Source organism: Somniosus microcephalus, chromosome 13 (assembly GCF_052327205.1).
Source record: "Somniosus microcephalus isolate GS21.2 chromosome 13, FLI_Smic_1.0, whole genome shotgun sequence".
Lineage (NCBI taxonomy): Eukaryota > Metazoa > Chordata > Chondrichthyes > Squaliformes > Somniosidae > Somniosus > Somniosus microcephalus.
In genome coordinates, this window is record NC_140999.1 from 8,382,586 (window position 1) to 8,406,564 (window position 23,979).

At 49.7% G+C, this 23,979-nt stretch overlaps 1 protein-coding gene across 1 annotated transcript in view; it reads left to right on the forward strand.

Moving 5' to 3' along the window:
• Positions 1-21,447, forward strand: part of LOC147108028 (tyrosine-protein kinase JAK2-like) — a 117,914-nt gene extending 96,467 nt beyond the window's left edge. Inside the window, exons 17-24 of the mRNA XM_086004447.1 lie at positions 1,221-1,371; positions 3,102-3,241; positions 5,991-6,180; positions 11,258-11,382; positions 13,942-14,114; positions 14,928-15,045; positions 18,430-18,537; positions 20,750-21,447. Of these exons, the coding sequence (XP_085860573.1) occupies positions 1,221-1,371; positions 3,102-3,241; positions 5,991-6,180; positions 11,258-11,382; positions 13,942-14,114; positions 14,928-15,045; positions 18,430-18,537; positions 20,750-20,854 (1,110 nt within the window). The 3' untranslated portion in view covers positions 20,855-21,447. The remainder of the gene's footprint in view (positions 1-1,220; positions 1,372-3,101; positions 3,242-5,990; positions 6,181-11,257; positions 11,383-13,941; positions 14,115-14,927; positions 15,046-18,429; positions 18,538-20,749) is intronic.
• The last annotated feature ends 2,532 nt before the right edge of the window (positions 21,448-23,979 follow it).

The following is a 23,979-nucleotide window of genomic DNA, read 5'->3' on the forward strand; positions in this document are numbered from 1 at the left end:
TGTGTATATTGTAAGGAATAGCAGCCCCTGTGTATATTATAGATAATAACAGCCCCTGTGTATATTGTAAGGAATAGCAGCCCCTGTGTATATTATAGATAATAACAGCCCCTGTGTATATTGTAAGGAATAGCAGCCCCTGTGTGTATACAGTATGCTACTATTCCTGCAGTTTTTCTGGCTGTCCTCATTCTTTATCTCTGTCCCATTTTAAACAAATTGCTCCATCCTTCTCATGATTCTTTCTGTGGTACGATTCCTCAGCCACCGTCTAGCCTCACTCGGGTGCCCATTCATCCTGCGTGAGAGTAAACAGTGAGTGTTGACAGGTGGCCTAATGGTCGGAGCCATCACAGCAGGGATGCTGTCTTCACGTGACATCTACACACAAGTACTTTCCACCACGGCTCATTGAAAACAAACTTGGGAGCAGGACCCCTGGCTGACTTTTCTCCATTTCTGATTGTACCCAGGGGTGATGAGGTGATTTGCAGCAGGCCTATTTGCAAGCTGGTTAAAGAAAGACTTGCATTTATATAGCACCTTTCACAACCTCAGGACGTCCCAAAGCTCTTTACAGCGAATGAAGTACTATTTGAAGTATAGTCACTGTTGTAATGTAGGGAACGCGGCAGCCAATTTGTGCACAGCAAGCTCCCACAGGCAGTAATGTGATAATGACCAGATAATCTGTTTTAGTGATGTCGATTGAGGAATAAATATTGGCCGGGACACCGGGGATAACTCCCCTGCTCCACTTCAAAACAATACCACGAGATATTTTACCTCCACCCGAGAGGGCAGTCAGGCCTCGGTTTAACGTCTCATCCGAAAGACGGCACCTCCGACAGTGCGGCACTCCCTCAGTCCTGCACAGGGAGTGTCAGCCTAGATTTTGTGCTCAAGTCTCTGGAGTGGGACTTGAACCCACAGACTCAGAGGCGAGAGAGTGTGCGGCCCACTGTGTCACAGTGGCTCAGTGCTGAGCAGGGATTGATCCTGGGACCTCTCTTGTCTGCATGGCTCAGTTGTAGACGAGGCATTGGATTTCCCACTGGGAGATCGGGGTAGTTTTCCCCTTTCATCGCCTGGGCAGTGACCTGACGGAGCAGATCAGCCATAGATTGTAGAAAACTACGCTGTTGGATGTTTTTTTCGGTAATTGTGTTTTCTTCTTTTAACGTCTCTGGTCTTTTTTAAAAATCTCATTTGTGGTACAGAAACTAGAGTTTTACGAAGACCGTCTCCAGCTTCCTGCTCCCAGGTGGACAGAACTAGCCAACCTCATCAACCAGTGCATGAACTACCAGCCCTACCAGCGACCCTCCTTCAGAGCCATCCTCAGAGAGCTCAACAGGTTGAACACGTCAGGTAACACCGCTGCAGGAGGGTCACCAGATAGATGGGGGCTTTATAGAAAATATATTTGGGAATATAATATATGAGATACTGGAGTATTTTAAAATTTATTTTCCTTTTTTTGTGCTCCTCAAGTTGGTGGTATTAGTGTTTGGGGAACGGATATCTTCAGGCGCCCACTGTCCTATCAAACACTCCCAGGGCAGGTACAGCACGGGTTAGATACAGAGTAAAGCTCCCTCTACACTGTCCCATCAAACACTCCCAGGGCAGGTACAGCACGGGTTAGATACAGAGTAAAGCTCCCTCTACACTGTCCTATCAAACACTCCCAGGGCAGGTACAGCACGGGTTAGATACAGAGTAAAGCTCCCACTACACTGTCCCATCAAACACTCCCAGGGCAGGTACAGCACGGGTTAGATACAGAGTAAAGCTCCCTCTGCACTGTCCCATCAAACACTCCCAGGGCAGGTACAGCACGGGTTAGATACAGAGTAAAGCTCCCTCTACACTGTCCCATCAAACACTCCCAGGGCAGGTACAGCACGGGTTAGATACAGAGTAAAGCTCCCTCTACACTGTCCTATCAAACACTCCCAGGGCAGGTACAGCACGGGTTAGATACAGAGTAAAGCTCCCACTACACTGTCCCATCAAACACTCCCAGGGCAGGTACAGCACGGGTTAGATACAGAGTAAAGCTCCCTCTACACTGTCCTATCAAACACTCCCAGGGCAGGTACAGCACGGGTTAGATACAGAGTAAAGCTCCCTCTACACTGTCCCATCAAACACTCCCAGGGCAGGTACAGCACGGGTTAGATACAGAGTAAAGCTCCCTCTACACTGTCCCATCAAACACTCCCAGGGCAGGTACAGCACGGGTTAGATACAGAGTAAAGCTCCCTCTACACTGTCCCATCAAACACTCCCCGGGCAGGTACAGCACGGGTTAGATACAGAGTAAAGCTCCCTCTACACTGCCCCATCAAACACTCCCAGGGCAGGTACAGCACAGGTTAGATACAGAGTAAAGCTCCCTCTACACTGACCCATCAAACACTCCCAGGGCAGGTACAGCACGGGGTTAGATACAGAGTAAAGCTCCCTCTACACTGTCCCATCAAACACTCCCAGGGCAGGTACAGCACGGGTTAGATACAGAGTAAAGCTCCCTCTATACTGTCCCATCAAACACTCCAAGGGCAGGTACAGCACGGGTTAGATACAGAGTAAAACTCCCTCTACACTGTTCCATCAAACACTCCCAGGGCAGGTACAGCACGGGTTAGATACAGAGTAAAGCTCCCTCTATACTGTCCCATCAAACACTCCCAGGGCAGGTACAGCACGGGTTATATACAGAGTAAAGCTCCCTCTATACTGTCCCATCAAACACTCCCAGGGCAGGTACAGCACGGGTTAGATGCAGAGTAAAGCTCCCTCTATACTGTCCCATCAATGTGCCTCAGCCCAATCTCAGAAGAGCGCCCTCTGTGGCCTGAATGTGATTGCCAATTTAGAACTATTTGGTGTGAAATTAGAGGCAGTTTTACACTGCACTAGAAATAGGGTAGAGACTGATAAAGCTCATTTCACAAGACCCATATAGCAGGCAAAGGAGATTTACATTACATTAGTTTAAGCTGGAATTGAACAAGGCCCTAGAGGTGAAAGGTCAGTGTCCAGCCCTGCATCAGTCACCCAGTGTTGGTAATCACATTGCTGTCTTGTTGCAGACTATGAACGGCTGTGCGACTTGTCCCCCAGCGACCTCCCGAATACAGATGTCTTCTGGCGCTTTGTTGACATGAGGAAACAGGATGATCCCAGCTTCTTTGAGGAGAGGCACCTTAAATTCATCTCGATATTGGGCAAGGTATTTACATTGTACTCAAAGAACGAACGAACGAACTTGCATTTCTATAGCGCCTTCACAACCACCATAATTCCCAAAGCACTTTACAGCCAATGAAGTGTAGTCACTGTTGTAATGCAGGAAACACGGCAGCCAATTTGCACACAGCAATCTCCCACAAACAACAACGTGATAATGACCCAATAATCTGTTTTAGTGATGTTGATTGAGGGATAAATAATGGGCAGGACACCGGGGCGAACTCCCATGCTCTTTTTCCAATTGTGGCTGTGGGATCTTTACGTCCACCTGAGAGGGCAGACGGGGCCTCGGTTTAACGTCTCATCCGAAAGACAGCACCTCCAACAGTGCGGCGCTCCCTCAGTACTGCCCCTCCGACAGTGCAGCGCTCCCTCAGTACTGCCCCTCTGACAGTGCAGCGCTCCCTTAGTACTGCCCCTCCGACAGTGCGGCGCTCCCTCAGTACTGCCCCTCCGACAGTGCAGCGCTCCCTCAGTACTGCCCCTCTGACAGTGCAGCACTCCCTTAGTACTGCCCCTCCGACAGTGCGGCGCTCCCTCGGTACTGCCCCTCCGACAGTGCGGCGCTCCCTCAGTACTGCCCCTCCGACAGTGCGGCGCTCCCTCAGTACTGCCCCTCCGACAGTGCAGCACTCCCTCAGCACTGCCTCTCCGACAGTGTGGCGCTCCCTCAGCACTGCCCCTCCGACAGTGCAGCGCTCCCTCAGTACTGCCCCTCCGACAGTGCAGCGCTCCCTCAGTACTGCCCCTCCGACAGTGCAGCGCTCCCTCAGTACTGCCCCTCCGACAGTGCAGCGCTCCCTCAGTACTGCCCCTCTGACAGTGCAGCACTCCCTTAGTACTGCCCCTCCGACAGTGCGGCGCTCCCTCGGTACTGCCCCTCCGACAGTGCGGCGCTCCCTCAGTACTGCCCCTCCGACAGTGCGGCGCTCCCTCAGTACTGCCCCTCCGACAGTGCAGCACTCCCTCAGTACTGCCTCTCCGACAGTGTGGCGCTCCCTCAGCACTGCCCCTCCGACAGTGCAGCGCTCCCTCAGTACTGCCCCTCCGACAGTGCAGCGCTCCCTCAGTACTGCCCCTCCGACAGTGCAGCGCTCCCTCAGTACTGCCCCTCCGACAGCGCAGCGCTCCCTTAGTACTGCCCCTCCGACAGTGCGGTGCTCCCTCAGCACTGCCCCTCCGACAGTGCAGCGCTCCCTCAGTACTGCCCCTCTGACAGTGCGGCGCTCCCTCAGTACTGCCCCTCTGACAGTGCGGCGCTCCCTCAGTACTGCCCCTCCGACAGTGCGGCGCTCTCTCAGCACTGCCCCTCCGACAGTGTGGCGCTCCCTCAGTACTGCCCCTCTGACAGTGCGGCGCTCCCTCAGTACTGCCCCTCCGACAGTGCGGCGCTCCCTCAGTACTGCCCCTCCGACAGTGCGGCGCTCTCTCAGCACTGCCTCTCCGACAGTGTGGCGCTCCCTCAGTACTGCCCCTCCGACAGTGCGGCACTCCCTCAGTACTGCGCCTCCGACAGTGCGGCGCTCCCTCAGTACTGCCCCTCTGACAGTGTGGCGCTCCCTCAGTACTGCCCCTCTGACAGTGCGGCGCTCCCTCAGTACTGCCCCTCCGACAGTGCGGCGCTCCCTCAGTACTGCCCCTCCGACAGTGCAGCGCTCCCTCAGTACTGCCTCTCTGACAGTGCGGCGCTCCCTCAGTACTGCCCCTCCGACAGTGCGGCGCTCTCTCAGCACTGCCTCTCTGACAGTGTGGCGCTCCCTCAGTACTGCCCCTCTGACAGTGCGGCGCTCCCTCAGTACTGCCCCTCCGACAGTGCGGCGCTCTCTCAGCACTGCCCCTCCGACAGTGCGGCGCTCTCTCAGCACTGCACTGGGAGTGTCAGTCTAGATTGTTATGCTCAAGTGTCTGGAATGGGACTTGAACCTTCTGACTCAGAGGTAGGAGTGCTGCCCACTGAGCCACGGCTGAGGCTGAAGGAGAGGGTTAGATGCGAGCATGAAGGTCACCTTTCAAATCCTGGAGTAGTTGAACTCAACTCAATTACACAGCGCCTTTCACATCCTCAGGACGGCCCAAAGAGCTTTACAGCCAATGAAGTCCTTTTGAAGTGTTGTCACTAACGTAATGTGGCAGCCAACGTGTGCGCACAGCAAGGTCCTACAAACAGTAATGAGATAAATGACCAGATCATTCGCTTTAATGATAGCAAAATACTGCGGATGCTGGAAATCTGAAATAACAACAGAAGACGCTGGAAACACTCAGCAGACCAGACAACATCCGTGGAGAGAGAAACAGAGTTAACGTTTCAGGTCGAAACCCTTCGTCAGAACTGTAGAAGTGTTTCGACCTGAAACATTGACGCTGTTTCTCTCTCCACGGATGTTGCCTGGCCTGCTGAGTTTTTCCAGCATCTTCTGTTGTTAATTCGCTTTAATGATGTTGGTTCAGAGATGCTTATTGGACCAAGGACACCACCTTGCAATAATAGTCGTGGGATCTTTCACATCCACCTGAGGTGCCAGGCGGGGCCTCGGTTTAACGTCTGAACAGAAGAACGACCCCTCCGACTTAATGCCCCCTATGATTTTTCTCCCGGGTGTTGCTCCCAGCCAGTGTCCCGGAGATTAATCTTCAATTCCTGGAGACTCCAGGCCAACCCTGGAGCAGTTGGCAACCCCTAGAAAGGAGCCCAGTTTGCTCAGTCTCTCCTTTTCCCCCACTGACAGGGAAACTTTGGCAGCGTGGAGCTGTGCCGGTACGATCCACTCGGCGACAACACGGGAGACCTGGTCGCCGTGAAGAAGTTACAGCACAGCACAACGGAGCACCTCCGGGACTTTGAGCGCGAGATTGCGGTGGTCAAGAATCTGCACAGTGAATATATTGTGAAATACAAAGGGGTCTGCTACAGTGTCGGTGAGTGGGAATGGTTTTCCAAATCTCCGTTTCCTTTATTCGTTAAGAAGTGCTTTGGGAACCGCTGACTTCATGTCTGCAATTTTATTAAGTGAGGAATCGAGGCGGAACAGCCAGGTCTCATAGTACAGGGTGGAAAAGAGTAGGAGGCCAGACAATTCAGATCACAGGATGAAGCAGGTCCATTCATAAGAAATAGGAGCAGGAGGAGGCCACATGGCCGCTCGAGCCTGCTCCGCCATTCAATAAGATCATGGCTGATCTATCTTAACTCCACCTTCCTACACGATCTCCATATCCCTTAATTCCCTTAGTATTGAAAAATCTATCGATCTCTGTCTTGAATATACTCAATGACTGAGCCTCCACAGCCCTCTGGGGTAGAGAATTCCAAAGATTCACCGCCCTCTGAGTGAAGAACTTTCTCCTCATCTCAGTCCTAAATGGCCGACCCCTTATTCTGAGACTGTGACCCCTGGTTCTAGACTCCCCAGCCAGGGGAAAACATCTTCCCTGCATCTACCCTGTCAAGCCCCTTAAGAAATGTATATGTTTCAATGAGATCAACTCTCATTCTTCTAAACTCTAGGGAATATAGGCCTAGATTACTCAATCTCTCCTCATAGGACAATCCCCTCATCCCAGGAATCAGTCTAGTTGCACTCCCTCTAAGGCAAGTACATCCTTCCTTAGATAAAGAGACCAAAACTGTCCACAATACTCCAGGTGTGGTCTCACCAGGGCCCTATATAATTGCAGCAAGACTTCCTTACTCTTATACTCTAATCCCTTTGTAATAAAGGCCAACATACCATTTGCTTTCCTAATTGCTTGCTGTACCTGCATGTTAACTTTCAGTGATTAGTGTACAAGGACACCCAGGTCCCCCTGAACACCAACATTTCCCAAACTCTCACCATTTAAAAAATACTCTGCTTTTCTATTTTTCCTACCAAAGTGGATAACTTCACATTTCTCCGCATTATATCCCATTTGCCATGTTCTTGCCCACTCACTTAACCTTTCTAAATCCTTTTGCAGCCTCCTTGTGTCCTCCTCACAGCTTACATTCCCGCCTAATTTTGTATCTGTCCTGTCCTGTCACATTTCAGGGATTTTTAATGGTAGATATTCTTTCAGGTTGAGCGGCTACCAGTCACACTCCCGTAAGTGGTCCTTACGTCCCTATGATCTGGGGTGCACCTTTTTCGGCCCAGTATCTCATTATACAATAGTGGAACCCAGGGATCACAATGGAGAACCCGTACTCCATACATCCCCTACTGGAATAAATGAGGTGCTGCAGTGTGAATTCCCCTATGGACGGGATAAACGGACTAACTAATTCAAGGCACAGGCTTTCAACTCACAGGTGCTTTACTAAGAGAAGTGAGAGAATAGTACACTGATTCTCTATAGTGCTAGATACATAAAACAATGAAGGCTCAACTCACTTTCTCCCTGAAACAAAAGACCACTTACTGTAAACTTGTACATGCTTCAGCTGCCCCACGGTTTTAAAACGCGGACAGCCTTGTGGCTATTGTCTGTGAAGACACTGAGGGCTCGAATTTCCAAGCCCCGTGGAGGCGGGTTTGGAGGCGGGAGAGGGGGGAAAATTGCAGAATCGGGGGGCACGAACCCTTCCCGCCCCCAACCCGCCTCCATGCCCGTTTCCCAGGAGGCGGGTACCCGACCTGTGCTGGGACCCGCCTCCCCGAGGCGGGAAAGGGATTAGTGCCAATTAACTGCCTGTTAACAGCCAGTTAACAGGCAGTTTTTTGCCTAATCCCTATTTTTAGCCCTGAAGTGTGGGATTCCCGCGGCTCCAAACCACACCAAGTTAGCGAGGTGGACCGTCTGGCTGAAGGACTTGGAGGGTTCGAGATGTCCGGTGTTCAGGTGAGTGATGGGTGCATGAGTGCAGAGGTAAGTGTGTTTGGTGTGTGTAAAGTGTTTAAATAAGTTTTACTTACCTTTACTTACTAATGCAGGCTTCCTTCCTTCAGGTCTCGGGAGTTCCTCATCTCACCGGCACAGAAAGCAGAATGGCCGCGAGCTGTTAAAATCTGCAGCCTTCTGCTTTCTGTTCTGGAGAGATTTCTAACTGAGTCTATGGAGAAGGACTCAAGTTAGAAGTCAGATTGTCAGTGTTTGACAGCTTCACAGAGCTGTCAAACGCTGATATTTCATCTGTCAAAAGCTCTTGACGTCACCTGTAACCGGGTGTCCCTTAATTGGCCTGCTGAGCTCGCTGGGCGGGCTCAACAAGGTCAATCAAGGGAAAATCGCGTGGGTTGGCCACAAATCGATGGAGGCGGGACTACAACCCAAAAAGTGGGAGTCCCGCCTCCATCACATCCCCATTGACAAAATCCAGCCCTGACTGTCCCCTGTTATTTATTTTACTGTAAATTAAAGGCACTGCACCAGATTGGAACCCTACCCTTTGAACCCAAAGGATTTGTGAGCACTCCCTGTAAATCTGTAGCAAAGGCTGCAGACAATCCATCTCTCATGGTTTAAACTAAATAGTTATTCATTAATATTGAATGACGGGAATCTGCATTAATGGTTTAAGAGGATTATCATTGAATACAGCCTTTTCAGTTAATTGATATCTGGAGCTTCCTATTGTTCCCAGTTTTATCAATTTGCATATATGAAGTATGCCACAGCCAGTATATAGAATTATACAGCATAGAAGGAGGCCATTCGGCCCATCATGCCTGTGCCGGCTCTTTGAAAGAGCTCTCCAATTAGTCCCGCTCTTTCCCCATTAGCCCTGCAATTTTTTTCCTTCCAGTATTTATCCAATTCCGTTTTGAAAGTTACTATTGAATCTGCTCCCACTGCCCTTTCAGGCAGCGCATTCCTGATCACAACTGGCTGCATTCAAAAAATTCTTCTCATTTTCCCCCTGGATTTTTTTTCACCAATTATCTTAAATCAGTGTCCTCTGGTTACTGACCCTCCTGCCAGTGGAAAGAGTTTCTCCCCACCTACTCTATCAAAAAACGTCATGATTTTGAACACCTCTATCAAATCTCCCCTTAACCTTCTCTGCTCTAAGGAGAACAATCCCAGCTTCTCCAGTCTATCTAGATATCTGAAGTTAAAATGAAGCTTTTCCCTTACAGAAATACCCTGGGCAGTACTGATTTAACCCTTTACATGCTGATTCAACAGCACAGAAATGTGAGTCAACATATGCAGCAAGGCATAAACCCAGCACGGTGGCATAGTGGTTAGCACCGTTGCCTCACAGCGCCAGAGACCCGGGTTCAAATCCGGCCTCGGGTGACTGTCTGTGTGGAGTTTGCACATTCTCCCCGTGTTTGCGTGGGTTTTCTCCGGGTGCTCCGGTTTCCTCCCACAGTCCAAAGATGTGCGGGTTAGGTTGATTGGCCATGATAAAAAAAAATTGGCCCTTAGTGTTAGGGGGGATTAAATACGCGGGGTTACGGGGATAGGGCTTGGGTGGGATGGCTGTCGGTGTAGGGACCGGGTGCTAGGGTTTGGATGATCAGCCATGATCTCGTTGAATGGCGGAGCAGGGCTGAATGGCCTAATCCTGCTCCTATCTTCTATGTTTTTATTTTACCACAGGTCCATTTGATCGCAATGTTGTGGCTGAATAACACCAATCTTCAATATTAAAAGTCATAGGAACATAGGAACAGGAGGCGGCCATTCAGCCCCTCGAGCCTGTTCCGCCATTCAATGAGATCATGGTTGATCTGCGACCTAACTCCATATACCCGCCTTTGCCCCATATCCCTTAATACCTTTGGTTATCCAAAATCTATCAATCTCAGATTTAAATTTAACGATTGATCCAGCATCAATTGCTGTTTGCGGAAGAGAGTTCCAAACTTCTACCACACTTTGTGTGTAGAAGTGTTTCCTAACTTCACTCCTGAAAGGCCTGGCTCTAATTTTTAGACTCTGCCCCCTAGTCCGAGACCCCCCAACCAGCAGAAGTAGTTTCTCTCTCTCTACCCTATCCGTTCCCCTTAATATCTTGAAAAGATTTCTGAAGGTTGCAGGGGGAAGCAAAGGCTGATGGACAGCAGGGGGGAAAAATTCAGTTGTTTGCGCCTCCCGTTAGCGCCTTAAGAGGGCGCCAATTGGGGCGCAAAGCAACTAGCGCCCGTGGGCGGCGATGTTTGTGCCACTCGCTAAATTAACTAGACATTTTGCAGCGGCACTAAACACTACCGCCACGATCTCCTGCGCCGGCAGATTATGACGTCACTCGAGTGCGCAACGCCCCGGTAGCGCCCCGGACCGGATATTGAGTGGCGCCCCCTGCCTTACCGCCTGCCGCTAGCAACGACAGGTTGAGGGGAGCGTTTTGCAGTCAGGAAGGGACTGGGGGAGCGCTATTTAAAGGCGACCGCTTCCTGCCTTTTTTTGTTGGTGACATTTTTGCACCACGCATTCTGAGAGAGAGAGAGAGAGACTTCTGGAGAGATTCAACGCTGTGTGAAGGAGTTCTGAGTACTGAGCAGCACTTTGCAGGTTTATTTTGATTTGCCCTTCCTTGCTTCGCCAGCGCTCTGAGGTAGCGCCTCGCTCCTCGGCCTTTGCGCCTTAAGACAGGTGTGAAGCGCCTGATTTAGCGCTCCAATCACCTCCAGGGGCGATAAAAGCCAAGTTTGCCGTCGGAGGCGATAATTAGCGCCAGTCGCTAAGCTTTGAGCACGGCCGATAATGGCGCCCCAAACGGGGCGATACCGAATTTTTCCCCCCAGGAGTCCCACAGTTTTGGTGATTCAATAAGTCTTGATTTCAACGTAATGAGGGTGCAGTGTGAAGGAAGAGTGTGTTGGATGTGTTCTTGAAGCTTAGGAGGAATCAGAGAGGATTCTAGTAGTATTGATATAAAATAGAAAAAAGATTGCAATGCAGAGAGGGGCTGGAGATTAGAGGTGACGGAAGGATTCCTCAGTGATAATTCTCCAATAAAGGTAAAAATCTGTTTTCTCATTTCTAGGCGTTGAGTGACTCACCAGTGCTACACGCCCATGTAACACCTCTAGTGTCAGAAATAGCTGTTGTTTTATTTCCACAGGGCGCAGGAACCTGAGGCTAATCATGGAGTACCTGCCATATGGAAGCCTGCGTGATTACCTGCAAAAGAACAAGCACAGACTGGATCACAAGAAGCTCCTGCTCTATGCCTCGCAAATATGTAAGGTAAGCACGACCAAGGAGAGAGGGTTTGACTGGCGTGGTGTGGCTATTCATTACACTGCGTGATGTGAGTTGACAGGATGCCCTTGTATCAGTACAACTAAAAACTGCTTGCATTTCTATAGCGCCTTTCACGACCACCGGACGTCCCAAAGCGCTTTACAGTCAATGAAGTACTTTTTGAAGTGTATTGTAATGTAGGAAACGCAGCAGCCAATTTGCGCACAGCAATCTCCCACAAACAGCAATGTGATAATGAGCAGATACAGGAAACTTTCGATTAACCGGCACCTAAATAACCAGAAATGTCGGTTAACTGGCAAAATTCAGGAGTAGGTTCAGGTAACTTTTATTACTTGCCTTGCTCCATGTGTTGCTGTGCAAGGGTGTGGCTGCAGCTGTTGCTAAGCTACAGAGACGCTTGCAACTTGTGACCATTGTTTTGAACCTGTTGCTTAGCAACAGGGTTTGTTGCTTTATACGGAGCTCTCAGCTCCCTATCTTTTACTATAGCGTTCGGTTATCCGGAATTTCTGATGAATCGGCACCACGTCGGTCCCGTCCGTGCCGGATAAAAAAAAGTTTCCTGTAATCTGTTTTTTTAGTGATCTGAGGGATAAATATTGGCCCCAGGACACTGGAGAGAACTCCCCCCTGCTCTTCTTCAAAATAGTGCCGCGGGATCTTTTGCGTCCACCCAAGAGAGCAGACGGGGCCTCGGTTTAACATTTCATCCGAAAGACGGCACCGCTGACAGTGCAGCACTCCCTCAGTACAGCACTGGAGTGTCAGCCTAGATTATGTGCTGAGGTGCCGTCTTTCCGTGCCAGACGTTAAACCGAGGCCCCGTCTGCTCTCTCAGGTGGACGTAAAAGATCACACGGCACTATTCCAAAAAGAGCAGGGGGAGTTCTCCCCAGTGCCCTGGGGCTAATATTTATCCCTCAACCAAGAGCCACTAAAACAATGGCCCAGAAATTCGGGTCTCCACGGGTGAGTACGCACGGGGTACTCACCCGTAAGCCCAATGGAAGTGCCGGTTTCTTGTATGCACTGCGCATGCGCGGGAAACCGGCACTTCCGTTCCTCTGAAAGCAGAGGTTAAGAGGTGGAACGCGTGCGCGGGGGAGTCTGCGCGTGCGCATCGAACTTAGGTTTTTTTTACAGGTTTTTCCGTGAGGGTAAGTCTCCAGAATTTAGAAATGTAAAAAGCAGGCGTAAGGCCTGCTTTTTACAAGGTAAGTGGTGAATTAATTAAAATTAAAACATTTTTTCCACAGGTTTATTATTTTTAAATACTTTAAAGCAAGGTAAGTTTATTTTTAGCCCCGTTAGAATATAAAATTATTTTTTTCAAACATTTAAATTATTGTTTAAAATAGTTATTTCATGTAATTTATAGTTTATTTAAAAAATGTGATTTTTAAAAAATTTATTTGAAGGTTTAGTTCTATTTTGGGGCCGTAGTATTTATAAGTCTTGACAGCACTTCCTGTCAAGACTTATGAATGGAGCATTCCCTGCTCCGATTGGCTGCCCATGGCCCACGTGATCCCAGGGGCTGCATTGAACTAACTGCGCCCCTGGGATACGCAAGTACTGCGCGCCGGCAGCTGGGCCAGGCCCCGGAGCGGAATTCCACGGGGGCCCTACAGCTCAACTGCCGGCGCGCAAGGTAAATGCAGATCGGGGGCTTGCACCCGCGGTAAGCCCCCGACCCGAATTTCTGGGCCATTGTATCTGCTCATTGTCTCATTGCTGTTTGTGGGAGCTTGCTGTGCGCAAATTGGCTGCTGCGTTTCCTACATTACAACAGTGACTACACTTCAAAAAGTACTTCATTAGCTGTAAAGCGCTTTGGGACATCCTGAGGTTATGAAAGGCACTATAGAAATGCAAGTTCTTTCTTTCCACCACACTCTCACCAGACTTACAGTAGGTAGCCCTGAAGGACAATGGACATTTCTGGTCGGTCTTAAAATGGATGTGCTTGGATGTTCTGTATATGGGGGGAGGTTGGATGTTTTTTATATGGAAACATCTAACCATCAAACCTAGAGTTCCCAACTCTGGTTGGGCGTATTCCTGGAGGTTTCATCACATGACCTCCCACCGCCCCGCCTCCCCCCCACTCTCCCGCCATTGGTCACCCGACACGTCCATCCTCCCGGTGCCCCGCCTTCCCATGGCCAATCGGAAAGCAAACCGACTCTTCATTCCCTGATTGGATGGTTCTTGACTGTCAGTCAAACGGCCTTTTCCCCCCCCAATGTCCGATATTTGTGTAACTAATAACCAAAGTGTTCAAAGAATTTATTTTTTAATCACACAATTTCTTTTAACGCTCCCTATGATTTTTCTCCCGGGCGTTGCTCGCAGCCAGTGCCCTGGGGATTAGTCTTTATTTCCTGGACACTCCAGGGCAAACCTGGAGTGTTGGCAACCACTATTCAGACCCCAAGTGCTCTCGGAGATCGGTTAACTTTCTCTAACGAAGCAACGACGTTGAAATGCTCCAATCAACAAACCACAAGTGGCAACTCTTTCTGTTCTTTTTGACAGGGAATGGAATATCTTGGCTCCAAACGATATGTACACAGGGACCTGGCAACACGGAACATTCTGGTAGAAAGCGACACCTGTGTGAAAATAGGTGACTTCGGACTGACCAAGATTCTGCCCGGAGACAAGGATTATTACAAAGTGCTGGAGCCAGGAGAGAGTCCGATCTTTTGGTAAGAATAGTCGATGTTCTCAATGAACAATGAGGGCTCCCTCTGATGACTCAGTGAGTTACTGCACACGGTTGGTCCTTGGTTTGATTTTTGAGGAATGCTGTGTTACAAAAGATAGAAATGAAAGCTTTATTACACCTCAGAGAAAACTCTCCACTTGCCTGGATGAGTGCAGCTCCAACAACACTCAAGAAGCTCAACACCATCCAAGACAAAGCAGCCCGCTTGATTGGCACCCCATCCACCACCTTAAACATTCACTCCCTCCACCACTGGCGCACCATGGCTGCAGTGTGTACCATCTACAGGATGCGCTGAGAAAGGAAATTAAAATAATCAAATTTTAAAAAGCATTGCACTCTAGCATATTTTGATGTTATACACTGGTAACCTCTTGACCCGCACTGGCGAGGTTTCTTCGACAGCACCTCCCAAACCCGCGTCCTCTGCCAGCTAGAAGGACAAGGGCAGCAGACACATGGGAACACCACCACCTCCAAGTTGCCCTCCAAGTCACACACACCATCCTGACTTGGAAATATATCGGCCGTTCCTTCATCGTCGCTGGGTCAAAATCCTGGAACTCCCTCCCTAACAGCACTGTGGGAGCGCCTTCACCACACGGGACTGCAGCGGTTCAAGAAGGCGGCTCACCACCACCTTCTCGAGGGGCAATTGGGAATGGGCAATAAATGCTGGCCTTGCCAGCGACGCCCACATCCCGTGAAAGATTTTTAAAAATCCTGCCAACTTGTTAATGTTGTGTGGAAAGTCTAGACGGTAATGTTTTTATTGAGCTCTCTTTGTGTTTAGGTATGCTCTGGAATCTCTGTCTGACAGCAAGTTTTCCAGAGAGTCAGATGTGTGGAGTTTTGGGGTCGTGCTTTACGAGTTGTTCACATACAGCGACCGAAGCCGGAGTCCACCAATGGTGAGGAGGAGACAAATCCACGTATAGTGGTTAGAGGCTGCCAGGCTTGGGATTCAAAAGCGTGCAGGGGTAGATCTTGACTTTATGCGATAAATCAGTGTTTGCCAGGACCTCAAAATGTGGAAATCCTTACATCCCTCTGTCTTATCGAATCATAGACAGCACAGAAGGAGGCCACTCAGCCCATCGAGTCTGCGCCAGCTCTTTCGAAGAGCAATCCAGTTAGTCCCACTGCCCCGCTCTTTCCCCATATCCCTGCAATTTTTCTCCTTCAGGTATTTATCCAATTCCCTTTTGAAGGCTACTATTGAATCTGTATCCACCGCCCTATCAGGCAGCGCATTCCAAATCCTAACTGACATGAATCTTGTCATTCATGTGAAAATGACTTATGTAATGATACTGGGCAGCCTGCTGGTGGCGCTGTCCAGGGAGAGTATAAATACTCGGGCACGGGCCCAGCTTGCTCAGGACATTCTTTAACAGGAACTAGTGAAGGACACAACTAGATCTCCATGTTGAAAAACAGTTGATTAAAGCTTTGTTTAACGCTTAGACCAAGTGCCTCGTAGTTTTCTTACATCACTGACCACTCGTTGCATAAAAATGTTTTCCTCGTGTCACCTCTGGTTCTTTTGCCAATCACCTTAAATCTGTGCCCTCTGGTTATCGGCCCTTCAACCAATAGAAACAGTTTCTCCTTATTTACTCCATCTAAGCCTTCATGATTTTGAACACCTCTATCAAATCTCCTCTCGGCCTTCTCTGCTCCAAGGAAAACATCCCCAGCTTCTCCAGTCTCTCCACGTAACTGTAATCCCTCATCCCTGGAACCATTCCAGTAAATCTCCTCCGCACCCCCTCCAAAGCCTTCACGTCCTTCCTAAAGTGCGGTGCCCAGAATTGGACACAATACTCCAGCTGGGGCCGAATTAGTGTTTTATACAGATTTAGGATGAGTTCTACATCTCTCTCGATTTTTAGTCCACATCATTAAAAACCGGGAGAGATGTAGAACGGGCTGCTGACTCACTATCATCCGTTTTACACGATCGCACAAAGTTAGGATTTACTCTGTATACTGTTCGTTGGAAGGGAAGACTGAGGGACATAAGGATTTCCACGTTTTGAGGTCCTGGCAAAGACTTATTTCGAGTGACAGATGGTGTGACAAGGTCCAATTTCAACATGATGAAAATGCAGGGAGGAAGAACTGTTAAGATTTGGAGTTTGAGGAAACGAGAGAGCAAAGTTCAGATAAACAATAAGATACAGAATGGCAAGAAAGATTGTATTTGGTTTGTGTAGAGTTGAAATATAACTGGAAAATCTGACTCTTGCTGTTTTTTTAATAAATATTCTTGATTCCTGGGGTGAGAGGGTTGTCCTATGAGGAGAGATTGAGTAGAATGGGCCGATACTCTCTGGAGTTTAGAAGAATGAGAGGTGATCTCATTGAAACATACAAGATTCTGAGGGGGGATTGACAGGGTAGATGCTGAGAGGTTGTTTCCCCCTGGCTGGAGAGTCTAGAACTAGGGGTCACAGTCTCAGGATAAAGGGTCGGCCATTTAAGACTGAGATGAGGAGGAATTTCTTCACTCAGAGGGTGGTGAATCTTTGGAATTCTCCGCCCCAGAGGGCTGTGAATGCTGAATCGTTGAGTATATTCAAGGCTGAGATCGATAGATTTTTGGACTCTATGGGAATCAAGGGATATGGGGATCGGGCGGGAAAGTGGAGTCGAGGTCGAAGATCAGCCATGAATGGCGGAGCAGGCTCGAAGGCCATATGGCCGACTCCTGCTCCTAATTCTTATGTTCTTATGTCTATGTGCGGTATCCCTGTTGACATATTCTAATAGAGGAAGGCCCATTAAAACAGCAGCAGTTAGATGATCTCCCGTAGCACTGCACACGGGAAGTCAAAGCCAAGCGTTGTCTTCAGGTGGGGCAGGGTTAGGGGGCAGGGGATAATTGATTCAGGGAGCACATACGTCAGATTTTATTCATTCCCCATTTTAAAATAATACTTTCTGGGCTAGATTTTCAGTTGCTTGCGCCAGCAGTTAGCGCCTTAAGAGAAGTGATTTTCGGGCGCTATTCGTGTAGCGCCCGGGCGCAGCACAGTTTGCGCCCCGCCCCAAATTAAGTTGCCCGTTAGCGCCGGCGCAAAGTTTAGCGGCCGCCCGGATGCGCGCGCAGAAAATGACGTCACATCCTCGTGCAACGCCCTTTGGCCGCCCCGAATCCAAACTTCAGTCGGACCGCCCCATTGTGCGGCTGGCGTCCAGAGCGTTTGTAAAATGGAACGCAACACACCCTGGGGAGCGCAAATTAAAGGGCACTCCTCCTGCACTATAAACGGCAGTCTGCATGTGTTGTGTGGAAGGATCCAGTGTGTTGTTGTGAACGGTGTATTTATGTTTCCGGCCACCACCACCACCACCACCACCTCCTCCTCCTCCTCCGAAAAAAACACATGCACCCTTCCCCTTTAAGAGCTCACTGGCACCAGAGTGTCTGCCGTGCGCTGCGCCCGAGCTCGGGCGCTGCGCTCTGCACCGCCGGCTTAGCGCCTAAAGATAGTAGTGGAACGCCTCTTTTAGCGCTCCACCAACCTCTTAGGGCGAAGCCACTGAATTTCCGGCAACGGGGCGCTACTTTGGGGCGGGCGCTAACTTCGGGCGGGCGCTAAGGTTAGCGCCCCAAAACTGTCTATACTGAAAATCTAGCCCCTAGTCTTTCCTTTTCTATAATACAATGATTTCATATTATTTATTCTTAAATAGTAAAACTTACAACAACTTGGGAATCGGAGAAGCAGAGGTAGTTGTAGCATAAAAGTGTCTCTGCAGAGCTGGGAGACACAGAACTCTGGTGCTACCACGCCACCACTGGTGGGAGGGTGTAATTACACCGTGACAAGTTTACGTAGTAAATTTCCATTATAAATGTGGACACAGGAATTGACACCAAGGTGTAACTAAAACGTGACAACAGGAAGTAAGATCTTGCAGACAGAAAGTGTGCCCAGACATAAGATTTCTTTGTATTGAGATTATTGAGAAAACCAGTTGAAGGGCTAGAGGTTATGGCGCAGGACAACACTACCACTAGCAAAAATGAAAAGTCAAGAAATAGTGGTTGGGTAATGCCAAGTTTGGTGTTTAAGAATCTTTAGTTGTAGAAGGAAAGACTGAGTCCTGGGAAAGAATAAATTGGATTAGGAGGCAGTGCGATGAGTCTTGATTTCGACCCGTTGAGATTGAGCGAGGAGGAGGAATGTATAGAACGGCACGCTTGCAGCTCAGCGGGAACAAGAGAAGAAAATCTGGAGACGCCATGATCAAAGTAATGTTCTTTTTCTTTTCTTTTTTAAAAGGAGTTTCTGCGGATGATTGGTTCAGATAAACAGGGCCAGATTGTCTTCCAAATGCTTGAAGTCCTGAAAACCAATCGCCTCCCAGCACCTCATGACTGCCCGAGAGAGGTAAGGAGGCTGCACGGTGCCAGGGGTGTCTAAGGCCTTTGTCTTCATGGGTCATATGATGGAGCCTCAGGTCCGTATGGAGACTGGGCGTCCACTTGTACGTTGACCAGCCCAAGATCGCCCATCCAACCGCTTTAATGGGGGGAAGATCGCAGATTGATGATAACGTTTGAATCCATCTTCGCATAAATTTCGATATATCTCAAGTCAACATATCTTGATTTAGGTTTTATCCACCAAGACGGCAACAGCTCGTATTTTCCCAGAAAAAGGGGAGGCTCCTGATAGCAGTCAGGAGCAGATGTCCCCTCTCTCGCCCAAGAGTGCTGAGGCCAATTATACCAACCGGTTGAGTTCTGCTAACTCAGCATAGACCAGGGATCGAAGCTGGTGATCCCTAGGACTCAACTACTTGCTGCCATGGTCACCCGAGCCAGTGATGTCACCCTGAGGCCGGCTGATCCGATGTCATTGTTGTTCCTCGCGACCCCTTAAAGATCTGGTGCGGAACACGATGGGGTAGAAATTCGTCCTGGGCGATAGCACTGGAACTGAATGTGGGGCGGGGCGTATAACAACAACAACAACTTGTACTTATATAGCGCCTTTAATGTAGTAAAACATCCCAAGGCGCTGCACAGGAGCGTAATCAAACAAAATTTGACACTGAGCCACATAAGGAGATATTAGGGCAGGTGATTAAAAGCTTGGTCAAAGAGAGGTAGGTTTTGAGGGGGAAATAGAGGTAGAGAGGTTTAGGGAGGGAATTCCAGAGCTTAGGCCCGAGGCAACAGAAGGCATGGCCGCCAATGGTGGAGCGATGAAAATCGGGTCATGCGCAAAACGCCAGAATTGGAGGAGTGCAGAGATCTCGGAGGGGTTGTGGGGCTGGAGGAGATTACAGAGATAGGGAGGGGGTCGAGGCCATGGAGGAATTTGAAAACAAGGAAGAGAATTTTGAAATCAAGGCGTTGCCGGACCAGGAGGCAGTGTAGGTCAGCGAGCACAGGGGGTGATGGGCGAACAGGAACTTGGGCAGCAGAGTTTTGGATGACCTCTAGTTTATGGAGGCTTTGCACTGCTGCCCAAGTCCCGTTTGTTACACCGTTCACCCATCACCCCCTGTGCTCGCTGACCTACACTGGTGCCCGGTCCAGCAACACCTCGATCTTAAAATTCTCATCCTTGTGTTTTCAAATCCCTCCATGGCCTCCTCGCCCCTCCCTATCTCTGTAACTTCCCCCAGCCCCACAAACCCACCCCCCCCCACCCCTCCAGCACCCCGAGATCTCTGCACTCCTCTAATTTTGGCCTCTTGCACATCCCCAATTTTCATCGCTCCACCATTGGCGGCCGTGCCTTCAGCTGCCTGGGCCCTGAGCTCTGGAGTTCCCTTCCTAAACCTCTCCGCCTCTCTACCGCTCTTTCCCCCTCAAAACCAACCTCTTACATCATCGCCCCTTCACCGTGACTAAGATGTGGGGCATTGTAAAACATTTTTAAAAACTGGGCCATGTAGACAATGGCCGGGAATTCCCTCGAATTTGCTCCCACTCCGGTGACGTAACTTCACAGAAAACTCCAGGCATCACCCGATTTCTAGCAGGGGGGAAGGAGGGGGAAATCACTGGACAATGAGCAAGAACCCTGGCTGATTGTTCCCTCCCCCCGGCCCAGGGACATCGAAAGGCATTGTTGCACCATAATGTTACTCCAACTAATGCTAATTCAGCACCAACTTTAAGACAATTAGCAAAAGAACCAGAGGGGAGATGAGGAGAATATTTTTTTACGCAGCGAGTTGTTGTGATCTGCAATGCGCTGCCTGAAAGGGCGGTGGAAGCAGATTCAATAGTAACTTTCAAAAGGGAATTGGATAAATACTTGAAAAGGAAAAATTCGCAGGACCTATGGGGAAAGGGCAGGGGGAGTGGGACTAATTGGAGAGCTCTTTCAAGGAGCCGGCACAGGTACGATGGGCCAAATGGCCTCCTTCTGTGCTGTAATATTCTATAAACTAGGGATTGGACAGGTGTGGTCTCCATGGCTCAGTCCCACACCAGGCACTATATTTACCCGTTAAACACATCAAATTCTGAGATTGCAGAAATATCTTTTGAGTGCTGCCTATCGAGTTCATTACAACATGCTGGCGTTGTCCCAGTTTTAATTAGCAATGATAATCTTGACTTTTTTTTTAAATGTTGCTCAGATGTACAACGTAATGCTGAAATGCTGGAACCACAACCCCGCGCAAAGACCAACGTTCGCGGAATTGCTGCAGAAGATGGAGGGAATGCGAGATGCCATCCGGTGATCAGCCCCACTCCTTGGCAAGCCCTCGCCCCACTGAGCAAACGTGGGGCCCGTCTTGTACAGTGTCGCCGCCGCTCGCAACGGGCACAGGACAAGATTCCTAAAGAAACTCGCAGCACTTGCATTTATATGTCGCCTTATCAAGTCGTCTCAGCGTGCGTCACACAATTAATTACCCCCGGAGCTCAGTGACTGTTGCTAGGTTTGAGCAGCCTGAAACCTCCCTGCCTCAGCTTGTCCAGTTCGACCGTAATTCAGCTCCTTCCAGAATATCTAACTGGACATCACGCCGCGATTTTGTTGGAAGGAGTCAGACTCGAGGAGCCGAATCATCTTTTCCTCCTTCTGCGCTTTTCTTGTACTTTTCGTGACATTTAAATAGCTGCTCTCCCGCTCTCTCTCCGAGTGTAGAGACTACGGGTGACAGGGGGCGAAGGGCAGCGAGAGAGCAGAGAGTGGCACGGGCAGCGTGTGTTTGATAGAATTCCTTGTTTGCTTTGAAGCTAACTTGCAATTGATATCTTCCCTGCACGGAAGCTGAGGCTGGGCAGAATGACTGGGGTCTTTGCCTGTTGGTAGCTGTGCTGGGGGAGGGATGGGTTTGTGGGGGGAGGGTGGGGTGGGGGGGATTCTATAGCTCCTTCTGCTGGTACACATCAGACCAGCTGGTACGACAGGGACTCCGTGATCTGTCCCTGCTTGGTCTAAAATGGGAAATCCCATTAAAGCACCACCTACAGGTATCACAAGGAATCGTGACAACTAACTGTAGACATTACCCAGCAGAGATTGTTAACTTTCTTTTCAATACAGCATGCAGCCTATGTACCAATTTTAATAAATTATACCTATAGATATTGTTTTTGCACTGATTTCTGTTCGTTTACCTGTTTTATTAAAACAACTTGACTCCCCAAAGCCTTTCCACCATCTACAAGGCACAAGTCAGGAGTGTGATGGAATACTCTCCACTTGCCTGGATGATTGCAGCTCCAACAATACTCAAGAAGCTCGACACCATCCAGGACAAAGCAGCCCGCTTGATTGGCACCTCATCCACCACCTTAAACATACACTGCCTCCACCACCGGCGTACCGTGGCTGCAGTGTGTACCATCTACAAGATGCACTGCAGCAACTCGCCAAGGCTTCTTCGGCAGCACCTCCCAAACCCGCGACCTCTTCCACCTAGAAGGACAAGGGCAGCAGGCGTATGGGAACACCACCACCTCCAAGTTCCCCTCCGAGTCACACACCATCCTGACTTGGAAATATATCGCTGTTCCTTCATCGTCGCTGGGTCAAAATCCTGAAACTCCCTCCCTAACAGCACCGTGGGAGCACCTTCACCACACGGACTGCAGCGGTTCAAGAAGGCGGCTCACCGCCACCTTCTCGAGGGGCAACTAGTGATGGGCAATAAAAGCTGGGCCTTGCCAGCGACGCCCACATCCTGTGAACGAATAAAAAAAAACTTGCCTGTTGGTTTCTGGCCTGAGCCTCAGTCTAATAGAACGTTTCCCAGAGCTTCTGCAAACCTGCTCACGGGGGCGGAAGGGCATCAGAGTGAGACTTCACTCAGCCATCGTGGACTCACCATGACCCCCTGTCAGGAATGGTGCGTGTGGGGAAGGGATTGGGGGGGGAGGGTCAGCAGCTTGGGCCCTGAGCTCTGGAATTCCCTCCCTAAACCTCTCCGCCTCTCTCTCCTCCTTTGAGACACTCCTTAAAACCTACCTCTTTGGCCAAGCTTTGCTCTAATTTCTCCTTATGTGGCTCAGTGTCAAATTTTTTTGTCTTATAACACTCCTGTGAAGCGCCTTGGGATGTTTTACTGCATTAAAGGTGCTATATAAATACAAGTTGTTGTTGTTGGGGGTGGAGACCCGGCAGATCCAGGTTTAACCCCAAATTCCATTCTCTACTTCCAACTCCACCTGAGAAACTGTTTCACCGAGGTCCGTAACCAGGGTCCAAACCAGACTGACCCGATCCACCCACACAGAGTGGCCCAATAAACACCATCCACCCTCAGCAAGGCTCCGTTAAACACCCGCGCTTGTTCGACTCTTCCATCTGTTCCCACCTTACTCTCGCGCCCCGAGGACCAGTCGCTGGCTTCAGGAGGAAAACTAAAAAGGAGGAAAGAAGCAACGGAAAAAGCAGTGAAGAAAGAGCCGATTCATGAAAAATATAATAAAGAGGTACAATATTCAGTTTCTACACGAAAGGCACTTTACATCTGTGGGATTGTTACTGTATAAACTCAAAGCAGCGGACTTCGGCTGTTATGGGATGTGGCGGACTTCTAATGCTGCAATTCTCCCATCTCCCATCAGATGAAAGATAGCTTAAATTTTTTTTTAAAAATATAGGCCTAGAAATTCAGTATAGCCACTTTTGGGGCGGTAAAGTCGGGCGGCCGCTAAAGTTTGCGCCCGGCGCAAAGTGGAGGCCACTTCGCCGATATTCAGTAGCTTTGGCCAAGGAGTTTGCTCGAGCGCTAAAACTGGCGATGCACGGCTATCTTTAGGCGCTAAGCCGGTGGTGCAGACTGATACCGCCGAGGCCGGGCGCAGCGCAGGTGCGGTCATGTCTTGATTGACAGCAGACACCCTGGCGCCGGCCAGCTCTTAAAGGGGGAAGGATCGACTTGGTCTGCTGCCACGCCCTGGATACTGCAGCCCTCCAGCTAGGCCTAAACACTGCTGCTGGAGAGAAATAGCGCCAGGAAGGATGCAGAGGGCCCGTGAGCGAGCGCAGCGCTTCTCTGCCCATGATTTAAAGGTGCTGGTTAGGGCTTTGGAGAGGAGACGCCATATCTTGTTCCCGGACAGTGGCAAGAAGCCTGCCACCAGGGTGTACAGGAGAGCCTGGAGGGATGTCGCCCAGAGGGTCACAGCCACCTGCGATGTCCCCAGGACTGGTGTCCAATGCCGGAAAAAGTTTAACGACCTCACTCGGATTCTCAGGGTGAGTACCCTTTCCAGTGTCCTCCTCATCCTTGCATGTGCACCTCACATTATGGGCAAAGGGACCTCAAAGCCCTAATGGCCAGCCCTCATCCAGCAGCTATGGCACTGGCATGAACATCAATTGCACTTTCTGCACTTTACACACTGGCCA